Source organism: Pogona vitticeps, chromosome 6, assembly GCF_051106095.1.
Source record: "Pogona vitticeps strain Pit_001003342236 chromosome 6, PviZW2.1, whole genome shotgun sequence".
In the NCBI taxonomy this organism is placed as follows: Eukaryota; Metazoa; Chordata; class Lepidosauria; order Squamata; family Agamidae; genus Pogona; species Pogona vitticeps.
In genome coordinates, this window is record NC_135788.1 from 121,732,916 (window position 1) to 121,760,660 (window position 27,745).

The 27,745-nt window shown below is 58.6% G+C and overlaps 3 protein-coding genes across 7 annotated transcripts; 1 reads left to right on the forward strand and 2 right to left on the reverse strand.

The window, feature by feature from the left end:
• Positions 1-295: 295 nt before the first annotated feature.
• ZMYND15 (zinc finger MYND-type containing 15) lies at positions 296-7,331 on the reverse strand. Its single transcript, XM_072977325.2, has 13 exons — positions 6,995-7,331; positions 5,326-5,548; positions 5,031-5,186; positions 4,211-4,371; positions 3,160-3,315; positions 2,862-2,948; positions 2,609-2,725; positions 1,879-1,967; positions 1,662-1,763; positions 1,264-1,393; positions 1,070-1,128; positions 712-872; positions 296-574 (listed from the first exon to the last, which is right to left on the reverse strand). The coding sequence occupies exons 1-13, from the start codon at positions 7,329-7,331 to the stop codon at positions 382-384; spliced, it is 1,971 nt and encodes a 656-aa protein (XP_072833426.1). The 3' UTR covers positions 296-381.
• Positions 7,332-9,556: 2,225 nt separating this feature from the next.
• On the reverse strand, positions 9,557-17,769 carry LOC110082391 (serine protease 55). Its single transcript, XM_072977329.2, has 5 exons — positions 16,888-17,769; positions 16,344-16,542; positions 15,362-15,615; positions 13,461-13,600; positions 9,557-12,932 (listed from the first exon to the last, which is right to left on the reverse strand). Exons 1-5 carry the CDS (start codon positions 17,018-17,020, stop codon positions 12,555-12,557), a joined length of 1,104 nt encoding a protein of 367 aa, XP_072833430.2. The 5' UTR covers positions 17,021-17,769; the 3' UTR covers positions 9,557-12,554.
• Positions 17,770-17,862: 93 nt separating this feature from the next.
• On the forward strand, positions 17,863-27,612 carry CXCL16 (C-X-C motif chemokine ligand 16). 5 transcript variants are annotated; one of them, XM_072977332.2, is made up of 6 exons: positions 17,863-18,238; positions 20,519-20,645; positions 20,823-20,905; positions 21,496-21,687; positions 21,971-22,159; positions 25,915-27,612. In XM_072977332.2, exons 1-6 carry the CDS (start codon positions 17,878-17,880, stop codon positions 25,926-25,928), a joined length of 966 nt encoding a protein of 321 aa, XP_072833433.2. In that variant the 5' UTR covers positions 17,863-17,877; the 3' UTR covers positions 25,929-27,612. The 5 variants fall into 5 exon arrangements, with proteins under 5 accessions (XP_072833433.2, XP_072833431.2, XP_072833432.2 ...); XM_072977330.2 differs by having other exon boundaries at positions 25,920-27,612; XM_072977331.2 differs by lacking the exon at positions 25,915-27,612 and adding an exon at positions 25,512-25,771.
• Positions 27,613-27,745: the final 133 nt, after the last annotated feature.

The following is a 27,745-nucleotide window of genomic DNA, read 5'->3' on the forward strand; positions in this document are numbered from 1 at the left end:
TGTGTGCGTGTGTGTGTGTGTGTGTGTGAGAGAGAGAGAGAGAAGGGGGCGCCCCCCCGCAAGCTCCTCCCGGAGCCGCTCCCGCTGCGCCTGCCTGCCCGCCCGCCCGCCTGCCGACCCCACCGGAGCCTGGCCAGCAGCGCAGGACCGAACCCCGGCGGACGCCCCCTCGCCCAGTGCCCCCCCTCGTCCACGCGCAAACGGGCCTCGATCCCACCCGCCCCCTTTTCTCCTCCCCGTCCCCCGCGTGGCCTTCCGCCCCGCCCCGGCCGCGTAAAGAAAGACGGAGGCGCGCTGCCCACCAGGCGGTTTATTCTTCTTCCCTCCTCCTCCTCTTCCTCCTCCTCGGGCGCCCTTCCCTTCCCTTCCCGGCCCGTCCCGTCACTTGCGCCGGCGCCCGGCGGCGCGCTGCTGCCTCTTCTCCTTCCGCCGGCTGCGGGCCGGCTCCGGGGGCTCCGGGTTCCCGCCGGGCGCCAGGGGCTGAGGCGGAGGGGCCGGGACCGTGGCCGCCGTCGGGCGATGAGCTCCGGCCGAGGCCTTGTAGATCAGGTGGAAGACGAAGGCGTTGGAATACCTGGCGTGGCGGGAAAGCGGGCGTCGGCGTCGGCCGGAGCTCGTCCCCCCCCCCGCCGCCCCCACCCCCACCCCCTCCCGGCCCCGCTGGGCGTCGGGAAGCCCGGGCCAGGGGGCCGCGCGGGCGTGGGTACCCACCAGGGCATGGCGTTGTCGGTGCCCACCCGTCGGAAGGGGGAGCGGAAGGGGTTGATCTGGGCCGGGCTGGCGCTGCCCCCCGTGGCCATGGACACGGCCGCCTCGTCCACGGCGCAGCTGTACTCGCTGCATTCGGTGAAGTAGGCCGGGACGCGGAGCGACTGCGGAGGAGAGAAGCCGGAGAGGAGAAGGGCAGCCGCCGCCCGTCGCCCCGGGGCCAGCCCGGGCCTCCGAGGCGCCCGAGCGCCGGGGAAGGAAGGAAGGAAGGAAGGAAGGAAGGAAGGAAGGAAGGATGGATGGATGGATGGATGGATGGATGGATGGATGGATGGAGGGGGCGGGCGAGCGGGCAACTCACCTGCAGCCGCGGCAGGCAGCTCAGCCAGGTCTCCTGGAGGGCGAAGCCGGAGTTGTACCCTGCCGGGAAGGAGCGCGCCTCAGCCGGGGCTGCCCGAGGGGACCCACCGAGCCCTCCGCCCCCCCTCGCCGGCGGCCCTCCCTCACCCCCCCCGACGGCCCGGCGGGCCTGCTCCGCCTCCGGGGGCAGCTCACCGATGACCAGGTCCGGCTTGGGGGCCTGCAGGAGGTGGTAGGGGCGGGCGCTGAACCCCAGCTGCAGCTCCCGGCGCCCGCCCTTGGCCCTCGGGGCCAGGCCGGGCTGGACGGAGACGCCGAGTTCCTCCTGCAGGAGGGAGAGCGGGGAGACGGGGGGGGGGGCGGTAGCGCTCTGCTTAAACAGGCAGCCCCCTCCCACAAGGAAAGCCCACCTCCCGGCGTCCCGGGACCCCCGGCGAAGACGCCTTCCTCCTCGGCAGGGAGCCCAAAGAGGCGACGTCCTGCCTTGGGCGGGGCGGGGGGGGTCACAGCTGAGCAAAGCAACCCCCCTCCCGTTGGGACGCTCAGACTTGGGGTGGGGGGGAAGTTGGCGTAGGTGAGGGGAGGCGACTCACATCTCTCTGCAGGAGAAACTGCTGGCCATCGAGTTCCGGGGGGAGGGCCCCCCCGACGAAGAGCAGCTCCAGCGAGACATGGGGGAGCAGCACCGACAGCTCCTGCGTGGATGGGGGGGGGGTTTGAGAAGACAAACCAGGAAGCTACAGCCCCAGAGGCGCCTGGTGGTGCCCCCCTCCCCGTCTGCCCCCCCCACCGCGGAACCCTAACCCTTACCCAGAAGGCCATCAGGACCCCAAACTCCTTGCCTGCCTCCACCACGTGGATCTTGAGGGACTGTTTGTTCAAAATGTTCAGCTCAGGAACTGAAAGGGAGGGAAGGAGAACCGCTGAGAAAAAGCAACAACACCCCCCCCCGTCATTTGCAAAAAGACAGAGGCTCTTGATTTGTCTGAAATGCTGGGCACCCCCCCCATTTTTCAAACACACAAATAGCGCCCCCTTCTTTAAGAAGGACCAGCACTTCTGGAAAGCCCTAGAGAGCCAGGAAGGACTTTGGACCTCATTGGGCCTCTCAGGGGGGGGGGAGTGGGGGGGCAGTTGGTACCAGAATCTGGGAAATAAGTGAAGGCAGTCGCCCTGAGGAGAGTGGAAAGCTTCCTCACATAGCATAGGAGGCTGGAAAAGCAACATGCTGTTGACCTGGGATCTGGAGACATAGGACGGCTGACCCCCCCCCTCCCGGGCTGTGTGGGAGAGGGGCAGGGGCAGAGGGGCCCCAATGGCATTGTACCCTCTTGGCTGAATGTGCTGCCTATTTATGGGGTGTGTGTGTGGGGGGGGGATGAGGGGCAACAGCCACTGGAGGCCGGAATGGGCCCTGTGCCCACCCCAGGCGGGAGGAGGGGAGGTTTAAGAGCAAGAAGAACTGGCCTGCCCCCAGAAAGGGGGGCTGGGGGGCTGGGGGGCTGGCCAAGGGTGGGGGGGCAGCGGCATCCATACTCACAGTGCTGTGGGGCCAGCTGTGTGATGATGTAGTACATGGTGAGTGGGTAGGTCAAGATGACGGCCAGGGGGGCCCCCAGCGGCAGCCCCCGCCACTGGTAGTATTCTTTCCATGAACCTAAGGTTTGGGAGGAGGAGGTGTTTAGAGGTGGACTGTCAGATTCTAGCACCTGCCGTGTGTGTGCAGAGAGAGGGAGGGAAGGAAGGAGGGAGGGAGGCCCCATAGCCCCAAATTCCCTGTCCGTAGGTCTCACCAAAGAAGGTCCGAGGGGCAGGGGGCTCTGGGGGTGCTGGTGGAAGAGCTGTCCCACCTTCTGGCCTCAGAGCCTCAAAGGGGTTCCCTGGGGAGAGAAGAAACAGGCCAGAGGGGTCGCTGGCTTCCCTCCACGCTGCCCCCTCACCGAGGTGGGTGTGTCTCTGGCCAGCGGCTGAAAGAGCCCCTCCCTCCCTCCCTCCCTCTGGGGGTCTCAGGCCTGCCTGGCTGCCCTCCATCCACCTCCAACGCCTGCCCGCCCACCTGCGCCCCCCCCCCCCGCCCCGCTTGCCTCTCACCACTTTGCAGGAAGTCCATGGGTTTCTTGGGGGGAGCCTGCAGCCCCACGCCATAGTCGGGCGCTCTCACCAGCATGCTCTCGCCCGCCCAGTAGCCCCGGGTGAGCCCCCGGGCAGAGAGGAAGCCTTCCTTGTTGAACGTCTCGCTTGTCACCTCTGGAAAGGGACGGGGGGGGGGAGAGGTCATCCACCTTCCTTTTGCTCTCTGGGCTCCTGCAGCCCCTCCCGCCAAGCCCTGTCACCCCCACCCCCATTCCATGGGCTGAAGGGAACCAGCCCTCCTTCCCCCCCCCCTTGCTGCCCCTTCTTGCCAGGACTAGCGATAGCAGCAACGGAAGGGGTGACTGGCACCACGTCAACACAAGGGAGTCTTTGGGAGTTGATGGTTGTAGTCCGTGCAAGTGGTTTTAATTTTATGTGTTTTTAAACTGTTTAATTTTAAATTGTTTCAAAGCGTGTATGTTTTAAAATTGTTTTATCTAGCTCTGTAACCCTGTGATACAGGGATCCTGTGATACAGGGTGAGCTATAAATCTTTAAAATAAAATAAATGAATGAATAAATTTTTTTTTTCTTTCTATTCGGTTCCTACCAGAAATGTTCAAGTTTCACAACTGGTATTTGGAAGAACCTGAGAGGAAAATAGCAGGAACATGGGAAGAACTGAAGCCCACAGGTTCCTCCAGATGGGCCCAGTCCATTCTTTGCTGAAGGCTCACAAGTTGTCCTGCGTTCAGCCAGGTGAGGGCTGATAGGGTTGCCACCTGTTTTTCTCAAGAGGCTCCTTGTCTTTAACACACACATGGTGCCCCATATGGCAGGCTGGCAGGCGAGTACAATATAGTGCCAGGAAGAGCTGCATCGGATGAATACAGTCAGGGCAGGTGGGGGGCACATTTGGCTTTAGTTCCTTTTTGAAGAATTTGCAAACAGATCGCCAAATGCACACATTGCTCTGATGGGGAACATCTGGCGCTTTGGTGGACACCCTCCTCCCTCCCTCCCTCCCTCCCTCCCTCCCTCCCTCACCCTTTCTGGGGAGTTCTCTCACCTGCTGCAAAGGTGAAGGGCAGATTGGCAAGCTCCTGGGCGTGGCTCATGTATCCGGCCATGTGCTGGCACCAGAACTGGTGCCCAATATCCTCGGGGCTGCGGCTCCAGTCCAGTTTGCGGCAGCGCTCGGAGCAGTAGAGGACTGCCCGGCAGTGCTGGCTGTGGAGGCAGAGAAACGCCAGAGGTAAGTTCAGAAGCAGGCCGAGGGACCTCAGGAATGGCATTGCAGGCCGCGGGTGGGTGGGGAACAGCAACTGACAGCCTTTGGGAGCGCTGCATGTGCTGAGCGCACCTTTTCCAATGAAGAATGAAGAGCATGAGAAGAAATGGCCCAGAGGAGGTGGCCGGTGCCAGGACCCCATGAGGCCCTGGGAAGGTTGCCCCTTGCAAGTGCGCAAAAGGGGAGCAGAACATCCGTTGGACAAGGGACTGGTGCGCCTTGCTCCCTGGAAGTGTGCAGTGAGTGAGTGAGTGAGTGAGTGAGTGAGTGTGGGGGGGGCTGTGCCCAAGGGTGTGCAAAGGAGCCTGTGGATGCCACTGTCTAAAAAGGAGATTGTGTTAACACACACTCTGTGGCCCTTCCCATGTGGCCGATGGAAGTGTATCAATGAGCACAAGCATGGAAAAAGATGCGAAGCAAGATATGATTGTGTTTTTTTTAACAGTTCTTTCCTCCCCTCTTGAGTGGAGCAGACACAAGGAGACCTTCCTCTGCGCAGGACCAGGGCCTGGGCGGATGGCATTTTGGGATAAGGTGGAGTGTGTGTTTGTACGCGTGTGTGCATGCACATGCAGAACCACCTCCATGCTGCACTCACCATGCTGTGACTTGGCCTTCGAAGCTGTGCTTCTTGCACACATGGCAGGCCTGCACACGGGTGGTCGGGAAAGTGAAAGCCGGCCGGGGACCCCATCCCCTCATCAACCCCTTGCTCATTTTTACGCCAAGGCGCGAGAGCAGCGGCTCCAGAGACCTGCCAGGGGAGGAGCAGAGGACAACTCAGAGTAGAGGAGGGTTGGGACCTTTTGCCTGGCTGGCAGTCCACCCCCCCACCCCCATCCCGGTGTCCCCTCCCTTCGCCAGGCCACCCTCGGCCCCTTGGCCCTGCTTACTTGTGCAAGGTGGCATCTCCCACGGTGAGTGTCTTCGGCCGTCGGGGCTCCCCTGCCCCAAGAGGGCACATCATGCAGTAGCAAAGGAGGGCGAAAGCCCGGGGCTCCAGCGGCTCGTGTCCAGAGGCCCCCGGGGAGCCCCCCAGCAAGAAGTCAAAGCCCAGGATGGTGCCGTGTTCATCCGTCACCAGCAGGAGGTGCTCCACGCGCCAGAGGGTTTGGCCTGCAGGGGGGGGCAAAGGAGCGAGGAAGCAAGAGCTGGCTGGGAGGCTCTAAATCCGGCTGTGTCACTCACTCCATCATGAAGGAGAGAGAAGGGTTTGCCCCCGGGAATGGTTTGCCCCCCACCTCCAAATCCCTCTGCAAGCCCTTGGAACGTCATGTTTGGCGGATGGGAAGTCACAAACTGAAAGAAAACATATTGTACCCAAAGCAGGGGGAGAAATCTAAACGTCTAAATTCCACCCTCCTTAACCTCCTTTTCCCTCCTCCTCGTTTTGCGAAATCTCGGCTGGTAAAAGGGCCTGCAGCTCTCATCATCTTGCCTCTTTGTCTGAAACGAACAAAAAGGGTGATCCTGGTGGGAGTTGCCTCCAGGACTGCCTCCAGGTCGGTGACCGACAAGGAAGCCACGGTGGGCCTTCCGTTTCTGAACACACGGATGATGAAATGGAGGCTGTCCTACGATGGGCACGTCATGGGAAGGCAGGATTCTTCTAGAAAAGACAGTGATGCTGGGAAAGGTGGAAGGAAGCAGGGAAAGAGGAAGACCAATTGCGAGAGGGATCAATGCCCTAAAGGAAGCCACAGGCTTGAGATGGCAAGCGCTGTGGAGGGCAGTGGAGGGCATGGCATTTTGGAGTTCTCTCATTCATAAGGTGGCCATAAGTTGGAGGCGACTTGATAGCACATCACCACAATGCCAACCTGGGCCAGCTCTTGCGCGAGAGCCATGATGTTGGTTGTGGAAAAGGAGCTTGGCAATGACTCGGTGAACCCCCGGGTTCAAATGCTTGCTGAGCCATGTAGACTCACTGGCCGGGTGGCAGCAACGGTCAGCTGCCTCCTTCAACGTCTACGAGGGTCTGATGGGCATTAATGGCAGAGACGTAGTGAAGAAACAACAGCCACCGGCGTCTCTTCGTGCCCTTGGGCAGAACGCAGGCATTGCCTGACTGATGAAAACCAAAAATAGAGGGTCCTGTGGGCCAATGGAATTGGAAGCCCCTTCAGGTGAGATGTCCTAGATAATAGGGGCAAAAGATGGTTAAAAAACAGAGTGTGTCTAGTCAGAGAGGAGGATCAGACCTGTAGCTAAGCCGTTTTGGGCTCTGGGGCATGCAGCTCTGATGCCAACCCACTCCACTTAAGGTGTGGACATGAACCACTTCAGGGAAAAAGGAAGGGAAGAAAGGGATACCTTCTTAATAGAATTTTTTTTGCCTTCTGAAAAGAGGAAAGCGAAAGTCAGGTGGGAGGAGGTGGTGCCTGTTTTCCTACCTACCATCGGGCTGGCAGGGGCTGGTCTTTTTCCTCCTGTTCTAGACTTTAGTGGCCTCTAACTATTGGCACTTTGGGGGGGGGAAGCCACCTTAGCCCCGTCCCCAGCAGGTATCCTTAAATAATTAAGCCCCAGCTTCTGGTCACCACCTTAGACTGTGGGGCTTACCGGCCTCCGGCGTGGCCTCTTCCTCTTCCTCCTCCACGGCGCCCACAAAGGTGATGAAGCGGTCCAGGTCACGCAGCGCCAGGGCCTCCTCGCTGTAGAAGCGCCCGCCGACCTGCTGCCCCGGGTCCGCCACAGTGAAGGCCAGGGCATGGTTGGGCAGCACGTGCAAGACCCACGGGGCCGGATCCGGGGGCAGGCGGCGGATGGAGCCCTCCTGCCGCTTGCGCCGCTCGCTGCCTTGGCGATGGGCGGCCTCCAGCAGGAACCGCCGGTACCAGCCAAAAAACAGCTCGGCAAAGTCCAGGATTTCCGCACGGTACCCGGTGACAAACTCCATCTCTGTCGAGAGAGAGGTCTGGATGAAAACCGGGAGGGACTGCTTCGCTGCCCCCCACCCCCAGAATGCCCTATAGCAGGGCTGTTCCCCGAAGCCAAACGGAGCCTGGAGATGTGGTGGGTGGGTGGGCTTACGGGGCCTCCTCTATGAATTAGTTTTAGTCTGGGCAGCCCTTCCAAAGGAGAAGGAGGCCACCCCACAGACCTGTCCTCTGGGTCCTCTTCAGATGGAGGACTGTTCTCTCTAGTCGTCTAAAAGAGGACTTGTGGCCACCCCTCCTCTCCCCCCTTCCCCCCCAACAATGAATGGTGCACCCCTCTCCACTGGCCAACCGCTCCCATCATTTCTGGCCCTTTGTCACATTTTCTTCACCCCAAAGCAATTCCTGGGGGTGGGATCATCAAGCCCCCCCCCAATTTCCCCCTCCTTTTGGTTTCAGCTGAGTTGCCACAGCTGGCGCTGGTGTTGGTGTTGAGCCTGGCTGGTGTTTGACCACTCGTATTTATTTATTTACTTATTAAATTTATACCCCGCCCCTCTAGACCATGTCTACCCTGGGCAGCTTAGAAGAGGATGCTTAGCTGGGGACCCTCCCCTGAGCTCAACAGCTGCCACAGGTGGGGGGGAGACCCTTTTGCTCAGGAAGCCTAGAAGGGAGGTGACCTGCAGCCCCCGGTATGAAAAAGCCCCCACCCAAAAGAGAGAGGCTGAGCCCCCTCTGCCTCAGGACCCCTTAAAGTCAGTTGCGGTCAACTGAAAGGAGAAGGGGGGGGGCTTCTCGCAGGCCGACATGTTTGGAGCTGCCGGGCTGGCGGGGGGGCCGATAGGTGTGGGATAAAAGACCACAACTGCCCCCCCAGGTAGGGAAGGGGACACAGGTGAACAGCCCCCTCCTGCCAGTAGCCTGGGTCAACTGCCCCCTGCCCCGCCTGGCCTAGTCCAGCCTCTCAACTACCTGAAGCGAATGTCGTCGTTTTGAAGGTAAACTGCCCAGGGTTTCCCGGGCGCCGTGATGACCTCCCAGGATTCCGGAACCCGGGCAGGTGGCCAGTGGGCAAGGGCCCCTCCCTCTCCCCTGCTCTGCCTCGGCTTGAGCTCCCTGCCTTCGGCTCAGGCCACAGAGTCCTGTGGCTCTTTTGGGCTGGAGGAAGGGAAGGGGGCCGTGGTCCTACTGGACAGGGAGGGACATGGCTGTCCAGCAAGGCTGGGCAGAGCCCCTCCCGATCTCTGGAGGTTTTTATCCTGTGGACCCCTGGCAGGCTGTGATGTCCTCACAGGGGGTCTGCCAAGGCTTGAATGAATACTCTGATTTTTTTGCATTTTTGTTAGAATAGAAAGACAGAATGAAAGCAAGCAGCAAGAAAAGGAAACGCAGAACAAATTTTTTTATTTCCCTGGCTTGTTTGTGTGAAACATGGCTTTTCTAACCTATCGCCTCCATTAAAAACAAACAAAAGTAAAAATCAAGTTATGAAAATAACTGTTTGGTAGCAAATAACCAACGTGAATTTGACCCAACTCCAGGAGGCCGTGGAAGACAGGAGGTCCTGGCGTGCTCTGGTCCGTGGGGTCATGAAGAGTCGGACAACAACTGGGCGACTAAACAGCAACAAAGCAAATAACTGTTTGATATTTCTTTTTTTAAAATATGTTTTTATTTTTTTACAAAATTAGAACTAAAATACAAATTCAGCAGTAACTACATACAATGCACACTGGACTTTCCCCACCTGTTCGATATTTTTGCACACGTTGAGAACTGGCAAATGAATGACACTGAGCCGCTGAGAGACAGCAAGTGACATTTCTTGCTAGTGCGCAGTCAGAAGAGAGAGTCGGAGCCAGTCAGTGTCACTTCGTGCTTGTGTTTCTTCTTCAGTTTCTGCTAATAAAACTAACGTATTTAGTTATTGTTGGGTAAAGTGACTTTTCGATATTATTGCACTGAATTTCATACCAATCCATTTTGGCAGAGTCTCAGAATGGATTGCTAGCTGAAGAACGGAGGATACGTCCTGTTCAAAGCAAAATGAAGCTTCTTCCAGTCATCTTAAAAAGTGTCGCCCTTAGAGCAAGGAATATCCTGTCGATGAGACCCTTCGTGAGAAACTTTAAAGAAATATTTGATGCACTTTCTTGTGTCTTGGTGGTGAGCAGCAACAAAAGATATTTAAAGGGGCTAAAGAAAAGGTTAAGAACCGCTGCTCTGGAGATTCCAGAGTAGGGTGTGTGTGTGTGTGTGTGTGTGTGTGTGTGTGTGTGTGTGTGTGTGTGTGTGTGTGTGTGTGTGTGTGTGTGTGTGTGTGTGTGTGTGTGTGTGTGTGTGTGTGTGTGTGTGTGTGTGTGTGAGAGAGAGAGAGAGAGAGAGAGAGAGAGAGAGAGAGAGAGAGAGAGAGAGAGAGAGCAGTTGGCCATGCAAATGAATCTTAAGTCAACATAAAACTAAAAGACCCCACCCCACATGTGGCAAGCTAAGGGGCAGAGCCCTGGGTGGTGGAGAGGCACTGGCTGTGCACTCCTGAGGTTTGGGTTAGGTGAGACTGGCATGCCCTGGGAGAAGGCCAAAGGCCGGGGTCTAAGTCTGCGTGGGGCGATGGCCCTTGGGGCCCCGCCCGGCGCCCACCTGTCTTGCATCCTGGAGAGGGTTTTCAGTCCTTAGGGCAGGTGGGTGGGCACCCTTTTAGCGGGAAACGGACGCCCCAGGGCAGGGTCACGTCCTGCCAGCAGGGAACACTTCTGAGGCCCTTAAATTTAGGCTGCCCGTTTCAAAGCCTCAGTGGCTCCACAGCTGTTATGATGGCTCTCCTGAGGAAAAGGGCCCAGAAGGTCTCACTCAGCAGCTCAGGCATGTTCCGGGAGCGCAGGTGAGAAAGTCAAGGGGCCAGGAGCCCATGAATGCATGCGCCTTGCCTACAGCCCTCCCCCCAACTGACATGGGGCTGCTTGGCTGGAGGTTCTCCTCCCACTCTTTCTGAACCCCCCACCCGCACCCCCCTTTGTGTGCTGCTTCCCCTGGAAAGGTCTCCCCCCTCCTGACACTTTCTGGGCTACAAGGACATCTTGGCAGAAGGCTGCGGGTCGGGCCAGGAATGCCCTGCGGGGCCACCCTCCTGGGCAGACGGGCAGCTGGGGGGGGGAAGAGGTTGGGGGGAGGCTTCTGCCTCTGTCCACTGAAGCCTAACTGTTGCTTGGGGACCGAGTAGCCTCTGGGCCCCCCCTTCCAGGAGCTCACTTTGGGAATAGCCAGCAGGATTATGTAGGAACTGGGGGTGGCTCACAGGTTCTGTGGATGGCAAAGGGACTGCCTCTGAGCATGAGCAGACTGCCTGTTGAACGTGAGTAAATAAGCCCCTCTTGGTGGAAGGGGTCAGAAGGGAAGACATCCAGGAAAGGAGGGGTCAGGACCCCTTGCCTGTCATTCTGAAAACGAACAAACTGCTAGCTTTGAGGGCACGGGAGAGGGCCTTCTGCTCTATCGCCTCTCCTTTTAGACTCTGGAACTCCCTCCCACTGGAGACCCGCCTGGCCCCGTCTCGGCTGTCCTTCCACAAGCAGTTAAAAGACCTTTAGCTTCCAGGCAGGCTTTCCTTTAGTGACTGAGTGCCTAAGGAGGTTTTTTTAAAATAAATGGTTGTGCCTTGTTGCTTTGAATATGTTTTTGGTGTTGCTTTTGATTACCATTTTTAGTGTGATACTTGTTTGATCTTTTAAAGTTTTTTTATACTTACTGTCCTTTTCTTTACATACAGTTTTTTTTAATTATGCAAACTGCCTTGGGTCCTTTGTAAAGAAGAAAGGTAGGATATAAATATGCATGTAGGTATGCATGCACAGACACATGCATGCATTGTTTTACCTCTTGGCCCGGTATTTAGAGGAGCTGTCCATCTTCCATTTTGATCTGCTGGCTTCTGCTCTCTTTGGCTAAGCAAAGTGGCTTCAGTGGTTCAGAGATGGAGCAAAGGACCGTCAAGCCGCCCTAATATGGTTCTGGCAAGTGAAGCGCTCTAGAGACAATGGATGTGCTTATCAAATGCTGCCAAGGAGCTTGTTTGTACCTCAGCTAGGCATACCTGAGCTTATCGTGGTGGGATGCTGAAGAGGGAGCCGTTCGCATGTCGATATCATCGGTCTTCCAGGCCTCAGGCCGTCCTGATGGAGAATCCAGCTGCCACTTGTCGGTGTAAACAGCAAAAGCGTATCAAGGTGGTTCGCTTCACTCAGTGGGGATCTCGAATTTCTTGCACTGACTTGTGAGCCACGCTGTCGTCTGTTCCAGTTATTGAGTACCTGTGCAAGGGACTCAATAAACTTGCCTCCTTTTAAGTAAACCTGGAGCTTGCCTGCCGTTTCCTTGGGATCACTCCAAATTTCATACCTATGCAAAAACGAGCACTGGCAAAAACATGTTGACCTGCTCTGACAAGGAAGAGGGGGAATTCAGACTGGCACGGAAGGGTTTCTCCCTCTCCCTCTCTCTCTCTCTCTGTGTGTGTGTGTGTGTGGGGGATTGGTATTGTCTTCTATAATCATCTCAGAACAGCAGAGCTGGAAGGGACCCTCTGGGTCATAGGAGTCCAGCCCCTGCCAAGGAGGCCTGGCAAGTGGAGCGGGCAGGAATCGAACTCCCAACCTCTGGCTTCACCCTAAGATGCCTGGACCATTGAGCGATCCAGCAGTTCTCCTCAAGTCTCCTCCTCCTGTGGTCATCATGACCCTTCCCTGCCCTAGTCCAGGGTGGCCCCTCTGCCACGGGAGGACGGGCAGGCAGGCAGGCTAGCTGTGGGGTGCCGTCCTCCAGCCGAGGCCAAGCCCTGGGGGACTCAGGAGGCTCCCCAGCATGCGAGGGCACCTTCTCTGTTTCCTTCGGCCACGTTGGATCCCAGATGCCTCCCTCTTGGCCATGCACAGAGACGCACCCACAAAAGCACTCCTTAGGAGTCAGACAACAGTGAAGCTCCTTGGGGTCCCAGCTGACCCACAGCCACCCACGAGCCCCCCTTTAGCCCCACAGAACTCTTCTGTTCAGATTTCCTTGCCTTCTGGGCGCTCAGGTGCTGCGGCCGCTTCTCCCCCAACAGGCAGCAGCCCTGAGGAGAGGCACACTTATCCGAGAATATTTATTTCCTCTCTCTGCCAGGCGTGAGTGTGTTCCTGTTCCCCCCCAGAGTCCTCCGAGGGCTGCCCGGTCAGGATCCGTGCACCAGCAGGTCTGTCCACAGCTCAGCTGATGTGTCGGGGACACAGCCAGCCCAGGGCCAAAGGGGTGCCCCCCAGGGCCCACAACAGGGCTGGGAGGGGTCGTCTCCACTTGCCGCCGGCTCCACTGTACGCGTCGGTCCACACCTGGGCCTCCTGCTGTCCACCGCCCCCGCTCTGCGCCGGGGATTGGAGGAGGGAGTTCTGGGGCACCCGGAAGGGCCGGTGCTCGTGGGCTGCCGTCTGCTCCAGCCACGAGTGGTAGTTGGCGACGCGGGTGTAGACCCCGGGGCTCTGGGGGGCCGCACAGCTGCGGCCCCAACTCACTATCCCCACTTGGTACCAGTGCTGGTGGCTGCCACCGCCGGGGGGGTGGCACATGAGGGGTCCCCCGCTGTCCCCCTGCATGGAGGAGAGAAGAGAAGAGGCAGGTGGGAGAAAGCCCAGGGTGGGGGCGTCTGGACGTCCTGAGGTCAGTTGAGGGCATCCTGGAGATGACCAGGAGGCCGAGGGTGGAGCCCTCTGGCTTTTGACGGGCACACCTTGAGTGCCGAACTCAAGCAGGAGGGGCTCCCCGTCCTCTTGACTCTTGTGTGATGGCCCCTCCTTTGCTGGGGCCTTGGAAACAAGGGCTGGGGGCCACGGGGACACTGAGCTGGGGACCTGTGCCTTTACGGGGGGTGCGCGGGGTGGTGGACTTATGGCCCTTTGGAGGGATGTCTGCCTTCCACCCCCACAGTTCTAGGAGTCCACGGTTGACGTGGTGCCCAACATGGCTTTGCTAGATGCTGGAAAGGGAGACTCTGGGTTGTCACCTGGGGAGGGGGCTGCCCTGAGACCCCCATTGGGGGCTCGGCCACTGCAGCTAGTCTGGGAGAGGCTGCTCTCCGAAGGGGATGCGGGTCTGGCTGGGGCAGGGTCTCCTCCTACCTGGCAAGCGTCCCGGCCACCTTGCTCATATCCAGCACACAGCATGTTTTTGGTCAGGCTACGGAGCCATCGCCAGCACAGCATCCAGTCCACCAGGCCCACCTGGACGTCCAGCAAGGCGTAGGAGCCCTGCTTCGTCCCTGAGAGGGGGAACGAGGAAGAGAGAGAAACAGTCAGAGAGAGAGAGAGAGGGAGGGAGGAGAGAGGGTTGCAACTCACTGGGAGGTCAGAGCTGGGCGGCTTCCGGGCAAGGGCCCGCTCCCTCCGGAAGGGATTCTGCTCGGTGACAGGGGAAACACTGTGGTCCCCCGGAGTCCACTAGGGGGAGAAAGGCGGCGTATGTACAGTATGTCCAATCCCGTCCAGTCCACCGTCTCAGCCCATCGCAGCAAAAGAAGAGGGAGCCTTCTTGGGACATCTTAACCCATGTGTGATTTCATATGTACTTTGCAGACTGGAAGCCCCTTTTCCGATGTCTGTCATGGAAGCCAAAGTTGTCATGCCCACCCATGTGCACATGCACACACCCGAGCGTAGGAGGTGTGGGTTTTGAGGGGAACAGAGTGCAGAGAAGCCAGGGGGCAGCAGCCACATTGAGGCCCAAGAGATCTGTCCCTCCTAGAGATGCCACGGGCTCTTCGTTCTCTCCCACGGAAGCGCAGAGGGATCCCACGGGCACTCTGGCCCTGCTGAACCGTCACCTTCTCTCACCCCACAGCAGGACGAGAGCCCTCTAAACTGAACTGCTTCACAGGACATGGATGTCAGGACTTGAGGGGGAGGGGAGGGGAGGGGAGGGGAGGGGGAGAACTTGAAAAACACCCGAACCCTAGAGATTGCAGAGCATGATCAGGCTGGCTGAAGCATCCGGGCAGCTGCCGTTCCAAAAAGTAGCCTTTCCTGGTTCTTTAAGAAGGGACAGGACCACTCCCCCCTCCCTGGTCCAGCCAAGAGGGGAACCTTCCTGAGAACATTAAGGGGAGCCCCATGGCATCGCGACGGCTAAGGGCACCTACCCCCCCACCTCTTGTTCCCAAAAGGGAAACCCGTGGGCCGGGCGGAGGCAGGGCACACCCCTCACGGCCCCAAAACAGAGGCGGAAGGAGACGGCTTTCCTGGGAGTTAAGACTTCTGACCACGGGGGGGGGGGGGGGGAGGGAGCGCATCCTGCTGCAGAGTGACCTTTGAAAGTGTGTTGAAATAAATACACAGCAGCGTGGTCTAAACAAAAGACAAATGCAAAAATAGGCAATATCTTTATAGACCACCCCAATATATATATCATATAATATATGAGCTTTCGTGGATGAAAACACCCACTTCATCCGGTTTGTAGCGGTGTGAAGGAAAGTCCAAAAGTTCATGGCATTGGTTGATGTTCTGCTGGCCAAGGAACCTTTTTGTCTGGCCACACGCTTCCAAAGTGTGTGGCCAGACAGAAAAGGCTGCAGAGTGGCCACAGTGTCCGGGGCAGTGGGGAGCTTTCTGTGGGGCTGCTCCAAGCCCCACGAAAACCTCAGGACACAAGCCACGGATGCTCCCTTTCCACAGGTGGAGAACTGAGAAGGGGTATGCCCAGAACCCACCGGAGCGTCTCTCCATGGGGCCCTTCCTCTCCAGCCCCTCAAGTGGCGAAAGGTGGTCCACACCAATCCAAGGAGTGTCTGTGGCTGCCAGCATGGGCTCAGGGAGAGGCTTCAGCTGTGGGGCGCACATCACAGCTCTGCCAGAAGCAAAGGGGGCCTCTGGCTTGCTTGAAGCATGGGTGGGTGTGTGCCTGCGTGCGTGCATACATGTGCACCATGCCACCCTGTCTGGATCCTCCAGAGAGAGAGGATGTCAGATGGGTCCCTATGGCCCAAGGGAGGGGGGGTGGCGGCAGAGGGGCTGCCAGGGCTCACCCGGTTTGGTCAGCCCCCAGCCGGCCACAAAGCAGCTCTGCCACATGTTCTCGTTGGGTACGATGCTGGGGTCGGGCAGGCAGAGGGGGCTGTGGTACCAGCTGTAGGGGATCGGCTTCTCCAGCAGCAGGAGGGCAATGTCGTGGTCGTAGGTCCTGGGGTTGTACAGCGGGTGCAGGTGGATCTTCCGCACCCACCGGGTGACGTTCTGCTGGCCCAGGAAGTTGCTCCCAGCGGCCACCCGGATGTTCTTCCTGCAGGGAGGCATGGGGGCTGCATTAACCGGGGGTGCGGGTGGGGGGACGGCTACGTTCAGTTAAAAGTTTTTAACCGGTTGATCCCTCCTTCTAGTAGCCAACTTGCACGGTGGGCACTGTGGCTAAGAATGGGCCATGGAGAAATAAAGGAGAGGCTATCCATGGATTGCGAAGCAGCAGGATCATCCTTGCAGGTGCCTGAACAATGGGGGGGCCGGGGGGGCGGGGAGGTTTCCATCAGAAAGAGAGCAAGGCCACCCTCCTTTTTGCAGAGCTGCTGCTCCTGGGCAGGAAACGCCACGGGGAGACCACCACCGCCGCCCCCCCCCTTCAAAAGGGTGAGCTGCCCACAGAGGCTGGTAAAAGGAGGGCCAGAAATGGAACCTCCCTAGGAAAGAGCAGTGACAGGGCTTACCTCTCTGCTGAATACAAGGGGTATGCGTGTGTGTGTGTGTGTGTGTATGTGAGGGGGGGGAGGAGGCAGGGTCAGGGTGCCCGACCTCTCAGGGCCCAATTGCAGCTCCCCCTGAACTCCCTCCAGGCTAGTCACTCGCCAAGCATGGACACCCTTCCCTTGAACCCAGCGCTCACCAGCCCCCTTTCCCTGGCCAGAAGAGGGAGGGGTCCGGGCCCATCGCCCAGCAAGGGGATGCCTTCTTCTGCTGACCCTCCCTAGGAAATCCCCCCCCCCCGAATGCAGCTCGCCTCTGTGCCTTGTAGGTTACCTTCGGTCCGTGAAGCAGTGAGCGGCTGAGAGGATCCACCAGGGGTGGATGATGGAGCCCCCGCAAAAGTGGAAGTTGCTGGTTTGCACGCTGACCACCCACGGCCATTTCCCAGGCGATGCCTTCTTGCCCCCCACAATGCGGGCGCCACCCACGGGAAATCCATGGGGGCCATCCCACTGGGGCCGGTAGCCACAGCCTGCAGTGGGGAAGCAGGAGAGACAACAGCAGCCGCCTGACCCTAAAGCACCCCCAGCCCCCCCCCGTCAGATGTCCCCTCTGGCATCTTGGTCCCTCCTCCCCCTTCTTCTGCTGGTGGCATCACACCGCAAGGAAGAAGAGGCCACGCCGTGCCTTCCCCCCCCCCCCCGTGTGGCATCGCAGGAGACGGGGCAGGGGGAGCCATGCCAAAGGGGTTTGAAGGGGCCCTTGAGCCAGGCCTGCTTCAAGGCAGGGCCTCTCCCCCCCCCCCGGCCCCCCACCCCGCTGCCTCCATCAGCTCTCTTTCTATGGGTCTCGGGCTTGCTCCTCAGCCAGTCGGTACCTTGATTCCAAGCGCCCGTGCCTTGCCTGTGCAGGACCAGCGGCAACAACACCCACACCAACCAGCCCATGGGGCTCTCCCAGAGGCCAGTGGCAATGCCTCTCTCTTGGAAGGGGGGGGCATCCTGTGACATCACAGATCTCCCACTGGTGACATCACAGACACGGAGCTAACCCTGCCCCTGCCCCAGAATGGCACATACGCGCACCTGGTGGGCCGGCGGGAGCTTCCTCTTGGGCACCATCATCCCACAAAGGGCCCGATCCGGGTCCTCTTCGTACCCACTTCCCAAGTCCTTTCTGCCCACTCTTCTCTGGGTGGGGGGGGGAGGCAGAGGGGCAGGTGACCCTCCCCCAGCACTTGCAGCAGGAGACTCACAGGGACCAGGGAAGCGGGCTCCTGGGTAACTCCCCTCCTCCCTTACAGCCAACTGGGGCGCAGTGTGAAAAGTGGAGGGGAAGGACTCCCCCCCCCCGCCCAAGAGGGCTTCCTTCCTAAAAGGGGGGGGCGGGGGCGGGGGCAGGGGACTGGTGCAGAGGCTGCAGTCAGTCTGGAGGGCACAAGCCGGATTCCGCCTGGCCCGCCCTCAGGGCGTTGGCACAAGGAAGTCCTGCGGGGGGGGGCTTTGCTCTCCCCCTCCCCACCAGGAGGTAGAGGGGATGGTGTGGGGGGCGCGGGGTCCGGGGGCCCTAAACACCTCACAAAAGGGCTCCACTTGCGGTGGGGGGTGGTGGAAGGTCGGCCTCGTGGGGCTGCCCTCCCCAGGGGCGGGAAGGGCTCCTGGCCCTGCGGGGACGGGCTGGGCAGGGCTGGGGGCACCAGCCGGGGCGAGGGAAGGGGTCCCTCCGACCGTCCCGCGGGGAGACCTACAGGGGTGGCCCCCCTTGGCACGGCTCGGGCCCACGGCGGCCGCACTCCGACCCCCCACCCCCACCCCACCCCCGCTCCAGGGGGCCTTTGCGGGGCCGAGAGGAGGAGCCCCCCCCCGTGATGCGCGGGAAGGTCGCGCTCGAGGGCCCGCGCGGAGCCCCGACGGGGCGGGGAGGAAGGAGCGGGGCAGGACTTGGAGGAACCCCAAGAGGCGGCGACGGGGCGGAGGGGGGCGGGCTTCGCGGGTCGTCGGGAGGTTCCTCCGCGGCAGCGCCTCCAGCCTTGGCGGCAGTCTACCGGGCATCTCCCGGGCGCGGGCAAACAGGGCGAACGAAGGCCGCCTCCTCTTCCGGCCCGGCCGCCTTTCGCTTTCGGTCCGCGAGGGATCCGCACAGCCGGCCCCGCCGCCGCCCGGGCAGGACGATGCCGTCGAGGGGGAGGCTGCCGCTGCCGCCGCTCCTGCTGGTGCTCGTCGGCTCAGGTAATAAGGCGCCTCCAGGTGGGGAGGGGCTCGCCTCGGACCCTGGCCAGCGCCCCTCTCCGTCCGCCCCCCCCCACACCCGGGCCCTCTCCCCTCTGGGCCGCCCGGATCGGTGAGGGACCCCCCTCCCGCCCAGACCGGAGCTGCGCCCGGCCGGGGTCGTCGCCTAGCCCCCCCCCGGGGGGGGTTTCTCCTCCGCCCCTTTCCCGCTGGGGCGCCCGGGGGGGGGAACACAAGGAGCCCGGCCCTTCTTGGTCCGCGGGTTCTGGGAGCGCGGGGAGCTGATGGAGGCAAGGCCACCGCCTGAGACCCCCCCTTCCCCCCCCCGAGGGACGGTGTGGCTGCCGCCCTCTGGAAAAAGACGTCTGAGGTGGGGCCACCCTTCCACGCAGGGCGGCGGGAGGGGATCTGCGCCCCCCCGGTGCCTCTCTCGCCCCGTCGCGGTGCTCTTCCTCCTGTGGGTCTGGGCTTGGCTGTAGCGGAGGAATGTGAGGGGGGGGAGGCCCCCCGCCCTGCCAGTTGCCTAGGTGAGTGGGTGGGTGGGGAAGAAGGCGGGGCCTGGGAGAGTGCGGCCAGGTAGCGGCCCAGGGGGCGCGTGGGCGATGGAAGTGCCCCTGAAAAAAAAGGGGGGGGCGTTTGCTTCCCCTGTTGGTCTTGCATTTCCATGTAGTATTTCTGGAGCGGAACGGGGTGAAGGTGGCAGAAGTGGGGAAGGTTGGTATTGTGTATGGACATGTTCCTTTGTTAGTTTTGTTATTTCCCTTTCCTTTATTTGTTATTTTTTCTTTAATAATAATAAAAAGGAAGGGACTCTTCCCCCTAGCAACACTGCATGCATGCAAACCAGGACTCCATCAGAGAGCCAGGGACCAAAATATCCTTTAAATCCCTTTTCACCCCGTTCCACTCCAAAAATATACATCAATTCTTCTGCTGGCTTATGATCTTTCCCTTTCACAAAGACATATTTCAGATACAAATTCCATATCTCTTTAAAATCATTATATTTTGTCATTCCCCTTCTTACTTTCATTTCACGTTAGTTTGTTATTAATCGCTAAATTCCACAGTTCTTTATATTAGTCTTCAAGATTAATTTGCTCATCGCTTTTTTAGTTCTTTGCAAATATTAGTCTTGCTGATGTGACCATTATAATAATTAACTCTTTCTGTTTTTTAATGTGGTCATTCTTAATTATATTTAATAAGGCAATAATTGGTGATATTTGAATATTATATCCAATAATTTCTCTAATTTCTTTAAACACCAGTGCCCATTCTTTCTGTCTTATTTCACAAGTTCCCCACATACGCATATAGGTCCCTTTTTCTTTTTCTTTTGTTTCTCCAGGACTGAGATGGTACATTTTTATTTATTATATTCAGTCTTGTTGGAGTAAAGTACCATCTTCATGGAACCTTGTGACGATTTTCTTTTACCCTTATAGACATATTCTTTGTTATTCTTTGTGACCCCATCTTGTTCCAATCCTCACTTTTAACCTCTTCCTCTTGCCACTGATTTTTCATCATAGCTTCTCCAGATCCTGCTTATGTTAAAACTTTATAAATTACACAAACTGTACCCTTTCTTTTGTTTCCTTCCTCTTGAATTTGTCTTTGCTCAATAATCTCCTCAAATTTTCTCAACTTCCTAATTTCTCCTACTTTTCTGATCCACCTCTTTGTCCAACTTTCCATTTGGGATATGTTTAACGAATAGATTCTTTCTTCCTGCCCCAACATTTCCTTTACAGTATTTTTATCTTTCATCTTTTTCATCCAATTCCTTATTGCATTTATTGAAAGGATACAAAAGCAAAGCTACAAAAAAAAAAAATGATGGAATTTAGGACACATGCTGCTATGAATGTTCAGCAGGCAAGAAGCCCACCCGGAGAGCGGGGGCCGGGGGGAGGTAGAGATGAGACCATGGAGGAGCCCGCGTTTTGGGGTGTCCCCCCGCCAGCAGGCAGCCTGGGGGGGGGTGTCCTTTGTGCAGTGTGCCTCCCCTTCAGCATCCACCACCACCACCACCACCACAGCGCAGAAACCAGGGCGAAGCTCCCCTGCTGGCCCCCACCCCCTGCCGTCTCCTTCTTCGCCCCCTTGGCTTTGCTTCGGGGCCAGCTGTGTGCCAGGTGCTGTGCAGGCCACAGCAAGAACCTGGGGGGGGGGGCGGAAGCAGCGATGGCTTGCGGCTTGTTCTCTATAGGACCCCCCCCCCCAATTCGTGTTTCCACTCTCTTGCCTGATTCCAGCTTGCCTTTCTTCCCACAGTGTTGGGGAACGAAGGGGGAAGCGCTGGGAGCTGTTGGTGTCCAAAAAAGTATGCGGAGGCTCCCCCAGTTGTGAGGAACTGGCCTGACAGGCTGCAGTCCTGGGAGATCTGTGGCGATTTTGTCCGGTGAGTGGGCAACGCTTCAGCCCTGCTGCTGGCCAGGAACTGTGTGCAGCGCAGGGGGTGTGTGTGTCTCCCTCTCACCCCACCCCTTGCCCCTGATCGGTTCCTCCTTCCTCACCTCCCCCCCCCACTCTCTGGCCCCTTCCCCACCCCGACATCCCACCCCTTCCTCCTCTACAGATTTCAATTTCCAAAGTGGATGTTTTGTGGCCTAAAGGATGCTCCGTGGGTCATCGAATTCCAGAACTCAATGGCTGATAGAAGTGAGTCCCATTCCCCCCCATACAGTGGAAAGGGGGGGGAACCCTCCCTTCTGGGCTTGGGTGCCAAGTGTGGGTCTTCCTGTTGAGTGGGGCAGGGTGGGGTGGGGGGACAGAAGGGGTCTTGGCTGTCCATTTGGAGCACCTGCGGAAGCCCCACCCTGCTGCGTGTGCCTCCTTCCTGCAACGGTCCTTTTTCCTGAGGGAGGGGGTTGGGTCCGGGCAGGATGGCTCCCCTCATGTTCTCCGGTGACCCACAGTGGCCATCTCTTGTGTGCCCCTCGATGGGCCCGATGCAGGGCACTCTACCTGTCCCCCCCCCCGCTCTCCCACTCAGCAGCTTCTCCTGCACAGCAGCACCCATCAGAGACATCCCTTGCGTGGGTGGGGTGGGGGGGCTGGCGACCCAGGAGCACCACCGCCTCCAACCCTGCTGTCCGGCTGGGGCTGGGGTGCCTTCCTTTTCCTCCCCTTCCTTCTGTTCGTTGATTCTGGGGAGTCGGGGGGGGGCTTGCTTGGGGGCTGGAGCCTCTCTGCCCACCCACTCAGCCAGCTTGCCCTCGGGATCTCAGTCCACCTTTGTTTTCCCAAAGGGAAAGGGGCAGCGAGAGCAGAGGCCAGTGAGGGGGGCCCTCCTCCCACCCCCAGACCCCCAGTCTTGACCCTCCCAGCTCAGACCTCCAGAGGACCAGGGGGGCCAGCCACAGAGGAGACCCCGGCTCGGCCAACGGCCTCGGAGGCCTTCACCACAGCAGCGGCTCAGCGGCCGACAGCGACCAGCACAGGTGAGCGAGCCAGGTGGGGTGAGGAATTACAAAGGCGGAGGGGCAGCCAGGCGTGGGGGTGGGCCCAGGCGGACCAGGGGCGCCGATGCCTTCCAGATGCCGCAAAGACCGCTTAGACATAAAACCCCTCCGTGGCTTCCCTGTCACTCCCGGAGAGCCCCAGACCGTGGCCCTTTATTTCCCTGCGGGGGCGAAAGAGGGCAGGGATCCCTCGTGGGAGGGACCCTTCCTACCATCTTTGGGAGACTGTGGCTGCTTTAAACATCTCACTGCTTGTGTGCAGAGGTCGCCAGAGTGAGGCCCAGCCACTCCCCACATCACGGCCTGCCAGCGCAGACTACGCAGATTGCTGTGATCGGCCTGTTGGGCGTGACACTCCTTTCCATAGCCGTGGCGGTCGGCGTGGTCTGTCGGAGGAAACGCCAGCCCGGCAGGACGCGCGTGGCAGCCCTACTTCTTCCTGGGGCCGCAGGTGAGTGAGGAGGGGATGTGGGATCCGGCTGTGTTTTGCACGTTTTGTCTCTGCTCCAAGTTTTCTGCCAAACTAAAAGGGAGAAAAATAAGCCGGGGAGGGGCGAGGCAAAAGACTGTATAGTCCCTTAAAGACTCTGATCTGGCCGTGGAGCCAGAGGCTGGGAGTTTGATTCTGTACTGGGCCTCCTCGGGGAAGAGCCAGCCTGGGTGGCCTTGGGGGCAAAAGCTGCGCAGGAGTCCCAGGGATCGATCCCGCCCAGAAGGAGGGTTCGGGGAGCTCCTTCTGCGTACTCTCTACCTGGAAAAGCCTGTAAAGGGGGCACCCGAAGTCAGAATTGACTTGACAGCCCACAATTATGATTAATTAAAGACAGAATTATTTCAGAGTGGTCTTTCATGGATCAAGGTCCACTATTTAGGCTCACGGAGAGCAGATATTTGTCTATTTTTATACTCCCCCCCCCCCCCAAGGCCAGGCGAGGGTTCAAAAGATGGACAAAGTGGCAGGGCTTCGTTCACAGAGAAACCAGATACAGTGGTGCCTCACATAACGATGTTAATTGGTTCCAAACAAAACATCGTTATGTGAAAACATCGTTATGTGAAGCACCATTTCCCATAGGAATGCATTGGAAACCGGTTAATCCGTTCCAATAGGAACGGATTATCCGGTTTTTTCCCTCCCCCCGTGGCTTGGATCTGACCCACGGCGGCTAACTCAGCCATGGCTTGACTCCCTAGAGTCCGGCCATGGCTGGGGTAGCCGCCGTGGCTCGGATCCAAGCCGCGGGGGGAGGGTGGTGGGATTGGAATGCCTTTCAGGCATCCCGGGCTTGGATCCCACCCGCCGCCGGTTAGGGTAACCGGCGGCGGGTGGGATCCAAACCCGGGATGCCTGAAAGGCATCCCAAGCCCACCACCCTCTCAGCCTGCCCCCACAGCTTGGATCCAAGCCATGGGGGGTCGCTGGGAGCGGACACCCCCCCACCCTGCAGCCGCCGCTTGAAGCCTCCCCGCGCTGCTTTCCCCAGCCATTCTCGGACGTCCAGGCGTCCGAGAACGGCTCGGGTAGGCAGCCTGGGCAGGCTTCAAGCGGCGGCTGCAGGGTGGGGGGGTGTCCGGAAGGTTTCCAGGCTTTCACCTGGAAACCTTCCGGATACCCCCCCCCCTGTCCCCGCTGCTGGTAGCCTGCCCGGGCCGCCTACCCCAGCCGTTCTCGGACGTCCAGGCGTCCGAGAACAGCTCGGGTAGGCAGCCTGGGCAGGCTACCAGCTGGGGCTGGCTGACGCTTCGGAGGAGCCGCGGGGAGAGGCCTCCCCGCGGCCCCTCCGAAGCGCCGGCCAGCCGGCCGGCATTCTCGGGGCAGGCGCTTCGGAGCAGCCGCGGGAGAGGTCTCCCCGCGGCCGCTCCAAAGCGCCCGCCCGGAGAATGCCTGCAGGCTGGCCGGCGATTCAGAGCGGCTGCGGGGAGACCTCTCCCGCGGCCCCTCCGAAGCGCCGGCCAGCCGGCCGGCATTCTGGGGGCAGGCGCTTCGGAGCAGCCGCGGGAGAGGTCTCCCCGCGGCCGCTCCAAAGCGCCCGCCCGGAGAATGCCTGCAGGCTGGCCGGCGATTCAGAGCGGCTGCGGGGAGACCTCTCCCGCGGCTGCTACGAAGCGCCGGCCAGCCGGCCGGCATTCTGGGGGCAGGCGCTTCGGAGCAGCCGCGGGAGAGGTCTCCCCACGGCCGCTCCAAAGCGCCCGCCCGGAGAATGCCTGCAGGCTGGTCGGCGATTCAGAGCGGCTGCGGGGAGACCTCTCCCGCGGCCCCTCCGAAGCGCCGGCCAGCCGGCCGGCATTCTGGGGGCAGGCGCTTCGGAGCAGCCGCGGGAGAGGTCTCCCCGCGGCCGCTCCAAAGCGCCCGCCCGGAGAATGCCTGCAGGCTGGCCGGCGATTCAGAGCGGCTGCGGGGAGACCTCTCCCGCGGCCCCTCCGAAGTGCCGGCCAGCCGGCCGGCATTCTCAGGGCAGGCGCTTCGGAGCAGCCGCGGGAGAGGTCTCCCCGCGGCCGCTCCAAAGCGCCCGCCCGGAGAATGCCTGCAGGCTGGCCGGCGATTCAGAGCGGCTGCGGGGAGACCTCTCCCGCGGCTGCTCCAAAGCGCCGGCCAGCCGGCCGGCATTCTCAGGGCAGGCGCTTTGGAGCGGCCGCGGGAGAGGTCTCCCCGCGGCCGCTCCGAAGCGCCCGCCGGGGGCCTATGGGGGAAACATCGCTATGCGAGTTTCCTCCATAGACTGCCTCGCTATACGAGGCAGTAGTTTCCCCCAGAAACCCCCTCGCTATGCGAATTCATCGTTAAACGAAGCATTCGCTAAGCGAGGCACCACTGTAATGCCTTTGGAGGTTCTCCGCCTTCCAGGGCTGGCGAAGCAGCCGCCTCCGGCTGTGGGTTGCTTGGGTGGCAGCAGTGCGAGCCAGAGGATTTGGCTACACTCCTGTCCCTCGTCTATTTAGGATATTTTCGTAACACCCGACTGGCCTTGCCCTTTGCTGCTGCTTTGCAAAGACAGTTTGCTGTGCAAACCACATTTTGGACCGGAGCTGCCTTCAGTCTGCACCAGCCCCTGAACACCTTTTAAGGTCCCTTTTAAGTGTTCTTATTTTAAGACCTATCATATTTGCTAGATGCTCTCCCACCTTTTGTTTTGTTTTTTACAACCCCCCCCCCAAATAAACATGGGGAATACAGTGGTGCCTCACTAGACAGTTACCCTGCATGATAGTTTTTTCGCTAGACACTGACTTTTTGCGATCGCTATAGCGATTCGCAAAACAGTGATTCCTATGGGGGAATTTCGCTGGACAGTGTTTGGTCCCTGCTTCGCAAACCAATTTTTGCTAGACAACGATTTTGACAGCTCCCTCTGCGCTCGCAAAACGGGTGTTTTCGGGACCTAAAACAGCTATTTAAACAGCTGATCGGCGGTTCACAAAGCGGCTTTCCTATGGCCGATCTTCGCTAGACAATGACGATTCTTCCCCATTGGAACGCATTAAACAGGTTTCAATGCATTCCAATAGGGAAATGCTTTTCGCTAGACAATGATTTCGCTAAACAGCGATTTCAGTGGAACAGATTATCATCATCTAGCGAGGCACCATTGTAAATCAGTAAAAGCCACATGGTGTCCCCTTGGGCAGGCAGGCAGGCTGTCAGAATGGGAGGCCCGGCTGTGCTCCCTTTTAGACTAATTGGTTTTTGACCCTGTTTGTCCCCTCCCTTCCCAACCCTCGTTAGTGGCGCTTTAAGGCTTTTACAAACTCTCTCTCTCCCTGCCCGCGCTCCCCCCCGCTCACTTTTCCATCCTTCTTTCCAGGCCAGAAGAAGGACCTCTGTGTACATCATTGGGAGAATACCTGAAGCAAAGGCTGGGGTTCCAAGCTGTGGGATCTGCTGCACTGCTTTGTGACAAGGCTGGTGGTTGGGAGGAGGATTGCTATGGTTGCCCCCCCTCTATCATCCCCCCCCCCGCCAGCAGGAGTTCAGCCTTTTCCAGGGGTTTCACTTTCCAGCCTGTGTCCCTTTCTTTGTCTCTGGTTTTTGTACAGAACAGTAAAATGTTTGTTTTTGTAAAAAGATGCTGCCTTTGGGGGCTTTCTGGAGGGCTGTCTAACAGTGCCAGTTTCTGTGTGTTTACTCAGACGTAGGTACCACTTAATACTTGTGCCTTTGAACCCGGCTAAATCTACATGTAGATGTGTATGTTTTGTTTTTGCTAGAACAGACACTCTGAGCGACCAGAATTCAGAAGCCAAAGGCTGCTTTCAGTTCTCCAAGGAGAACATGACTGGGTGACTCATGTCTGAAAAATGCTTCCACATCTACTTCCTCCTGTGAGGCTGTGGGACTTTCCAGACCGTGGCAGCGGCCGAATGCAGAACGTCAGCAGAACCCAGACGGCCCCCAGGCTCCCGAGGGCTGGAAAAGTGTGACAACAGCCACTGTGGGACTCTGTGGCAGTGAAGGGAACCAGGGCTCTGGTGGTACCGGAAAGCCCACGGGTTTTTTTTTCTCTGGCTGAAGGGCTGCTGCAGAGCACAGAAGCCAATGCCAAGCAACGCCCATCTGGCTGAGTTTTATTTGGCATCCACCAGTCTCTCTCTCTCTCTCTCTCTCTCTCTCTCGCTGGTGGGCGTTCCTCCTCTGGCCCAGCTGAAGGGAACTGCGGAGGTGGGAGATTAGCAAACCTGCGAAAGCCCCAAGGGGGTTGATCAGGACATTGTTGGTGGCACGTGGGGAGGGGGTGAAATGAGAAAGGCTCGTGGGAGGGAAGAGGAAAAGAAGAACCAGATCTAAATATTTGCATGCTGAATACAACTTACAGGGGCCGGTACAATTTGGAGTGGCTGGCGGAAGGCTTTCCGGATTTGGGTGCGATCTGGGGTAGGTGGGGGCCAAACGGTCCCTTCAGTCTCTGATGCCCTTTAGTTTCTTAGGGCGGAATAATGCTGCGAAGCCACATTTCTTTTTCCAAAATAACAATCCTACGACACAAAACCAACGAGCAAATATTTACTGCAGGGCTAGGAGCCTTTCCACTCAGTGTGTGGTTAGGAGTGTCTCTGTGCCCCCCCTCTCCTGCCTGGCCTGGGCACCAGCCGTGGAACAAGTGGATATTAGGGACAGCGTCATCCTTGGGACTCCAGCTTTGGCTGGACCTGGAGGCCACAGAGGGTGCCATGGGCGGGAGCCGGGGGGGACTCCATGCCTCTTACGTTCCCCCTTTCCAGCTCCCGTTTCCCTTTGCCCTGGCACTGTGGGGCCCAGTGCCTTCCCGTTTGATCTGTGGCCTCCCTCTTCTTGGGCTGCACAAACGCTGCTTCAGCATTCTCCTGGAAGATGCGGGTCGAAGGACAGTCAAGCAGCCCTGATGGGTTCCTGGCATGGAAGGCTGGCTGGAGGCAACAGAGCTGGTTCTCAGACCCCACTGACATGCTTCCGTGCGCTTTCTCCTATAAAGACCTTGGTGATGCTGAGAAGATCCCCTGGCTGCAACTCTGAAATACAACTACTGTATATACATTACAATTTAGCAATTACATCAAGGTGGCCAAAAGGCAGCCCATCGTGTCTCTCGATGAACCATGGGAAGACACCCCTTGTCTGAGAGATGTAAAGGCACGTAACTTCCCTGTCTTTAGCAAAGGCACCATAAAAAAACAATAAAACGAAATCCACACTCCTTCCTGAAGGAATCCCAAAGGACTTGTCCCTTAGAAAGGCATTTCAGAGGAACTTCCCGGGAAAGAAAAGTTGAAAGGAATACCACCTTAAATGGGCTTCTGTGACCTTTTGTGTGTATCTTCTATTTATTGTTCCCTGCATTCTGTTTTGGCTCAGACCTTTCCTGACGTGTTGATCATGCTATATCTGAAACATCTTGACTGGCTTGCCAAATACATTCCCTGGAAACCTTGCATCATGTTTGCTTTGGCATAATTGTGGCAGAAAAGCCCCCGCAGCGTGGTGGGAGGGAGCATTTCCTATGTCAGAGTGAAAAGGAGCAAACGATATATATTATTGCCGCCCAGCTGCAGCCTACAGAGGGAA

What these genes read in the sequence shown, in the direction of transcription:
- CXCL16 (XM_078378181.1), top strand. Translation starts at nt 17,878, where the DNA reads ATGCGCGGGAAGGTCGCGCTCGAGGGCCCGCGCGGAGCCCCGACGGGG. An exon ending in GCTGGTGCTCGTCGGCTCAG is followed by an intron (nt 18,239 to 20,518) that starts GTAATAAGGCGC and finishes TTCTTCCCACAG; the next exon opens with TGTTGGGGAACGAAGGGGGA. An exon ending in GAACTCAATGGCTGATAGAA is followed by an intron (nt 20,906 to 21,495) that starts GTGAGTCCCATT and finishes GTTTTCCCAAAG; the next exon opens with GGAAAGGGGCAGCGAGAGCA.
- ZMYND15 (XM_072977325.2), bottom strand. Translation starts at nt 7,331, where the DNA reads ATGGAGTTTGTCACCGGGTACCGTGCGGAAATCCTGGACTTTGCCGAG. An exon ending in GCCCTTCACCTTTGCAGCAG is followed by an intron (nt 3,316 to 4,210) that starts GTGAGAGAACTC and finishes GTCCCTTTCCAG; the next exon opens with AGGTGACAAGCGAGACGTTC. An exon ending in ACCGACAACGCCATGCCCTG is followed by an intron (nt 575 to 711) that starts GTGGGTACCCAC and finishes CCGCCACGCCAG; the next exon opens with GTATTCCAACGCCTTCGTCT.
- LOC110082391 (XM_072977329.2), bottom strand. Translation starts at nt 17,020, where the DNA reads ATGTCACAGGATGCCCCCCCCTTCCAAGAGAGAGGCATTGCCACTGGC. An exon ending in CACGGGCGCTTGGAATCAAG is followed by an intron (nt 16,543 to 16,887) that starts GTACCGACTGGC and finishes TCCCCACTGCAG; the next exon opens with GCTGTGGCTACCGGCCCCAG. An exon ending in CTGGGGGCTGACCAAACCGG is followed by an intron (nt 13,601 to 15,361) that starts GTGAGCCCTGGC and finishes TCCCCCTCTCAG; the next exon opens with GGACGAAGCAGGGCTCCTAC.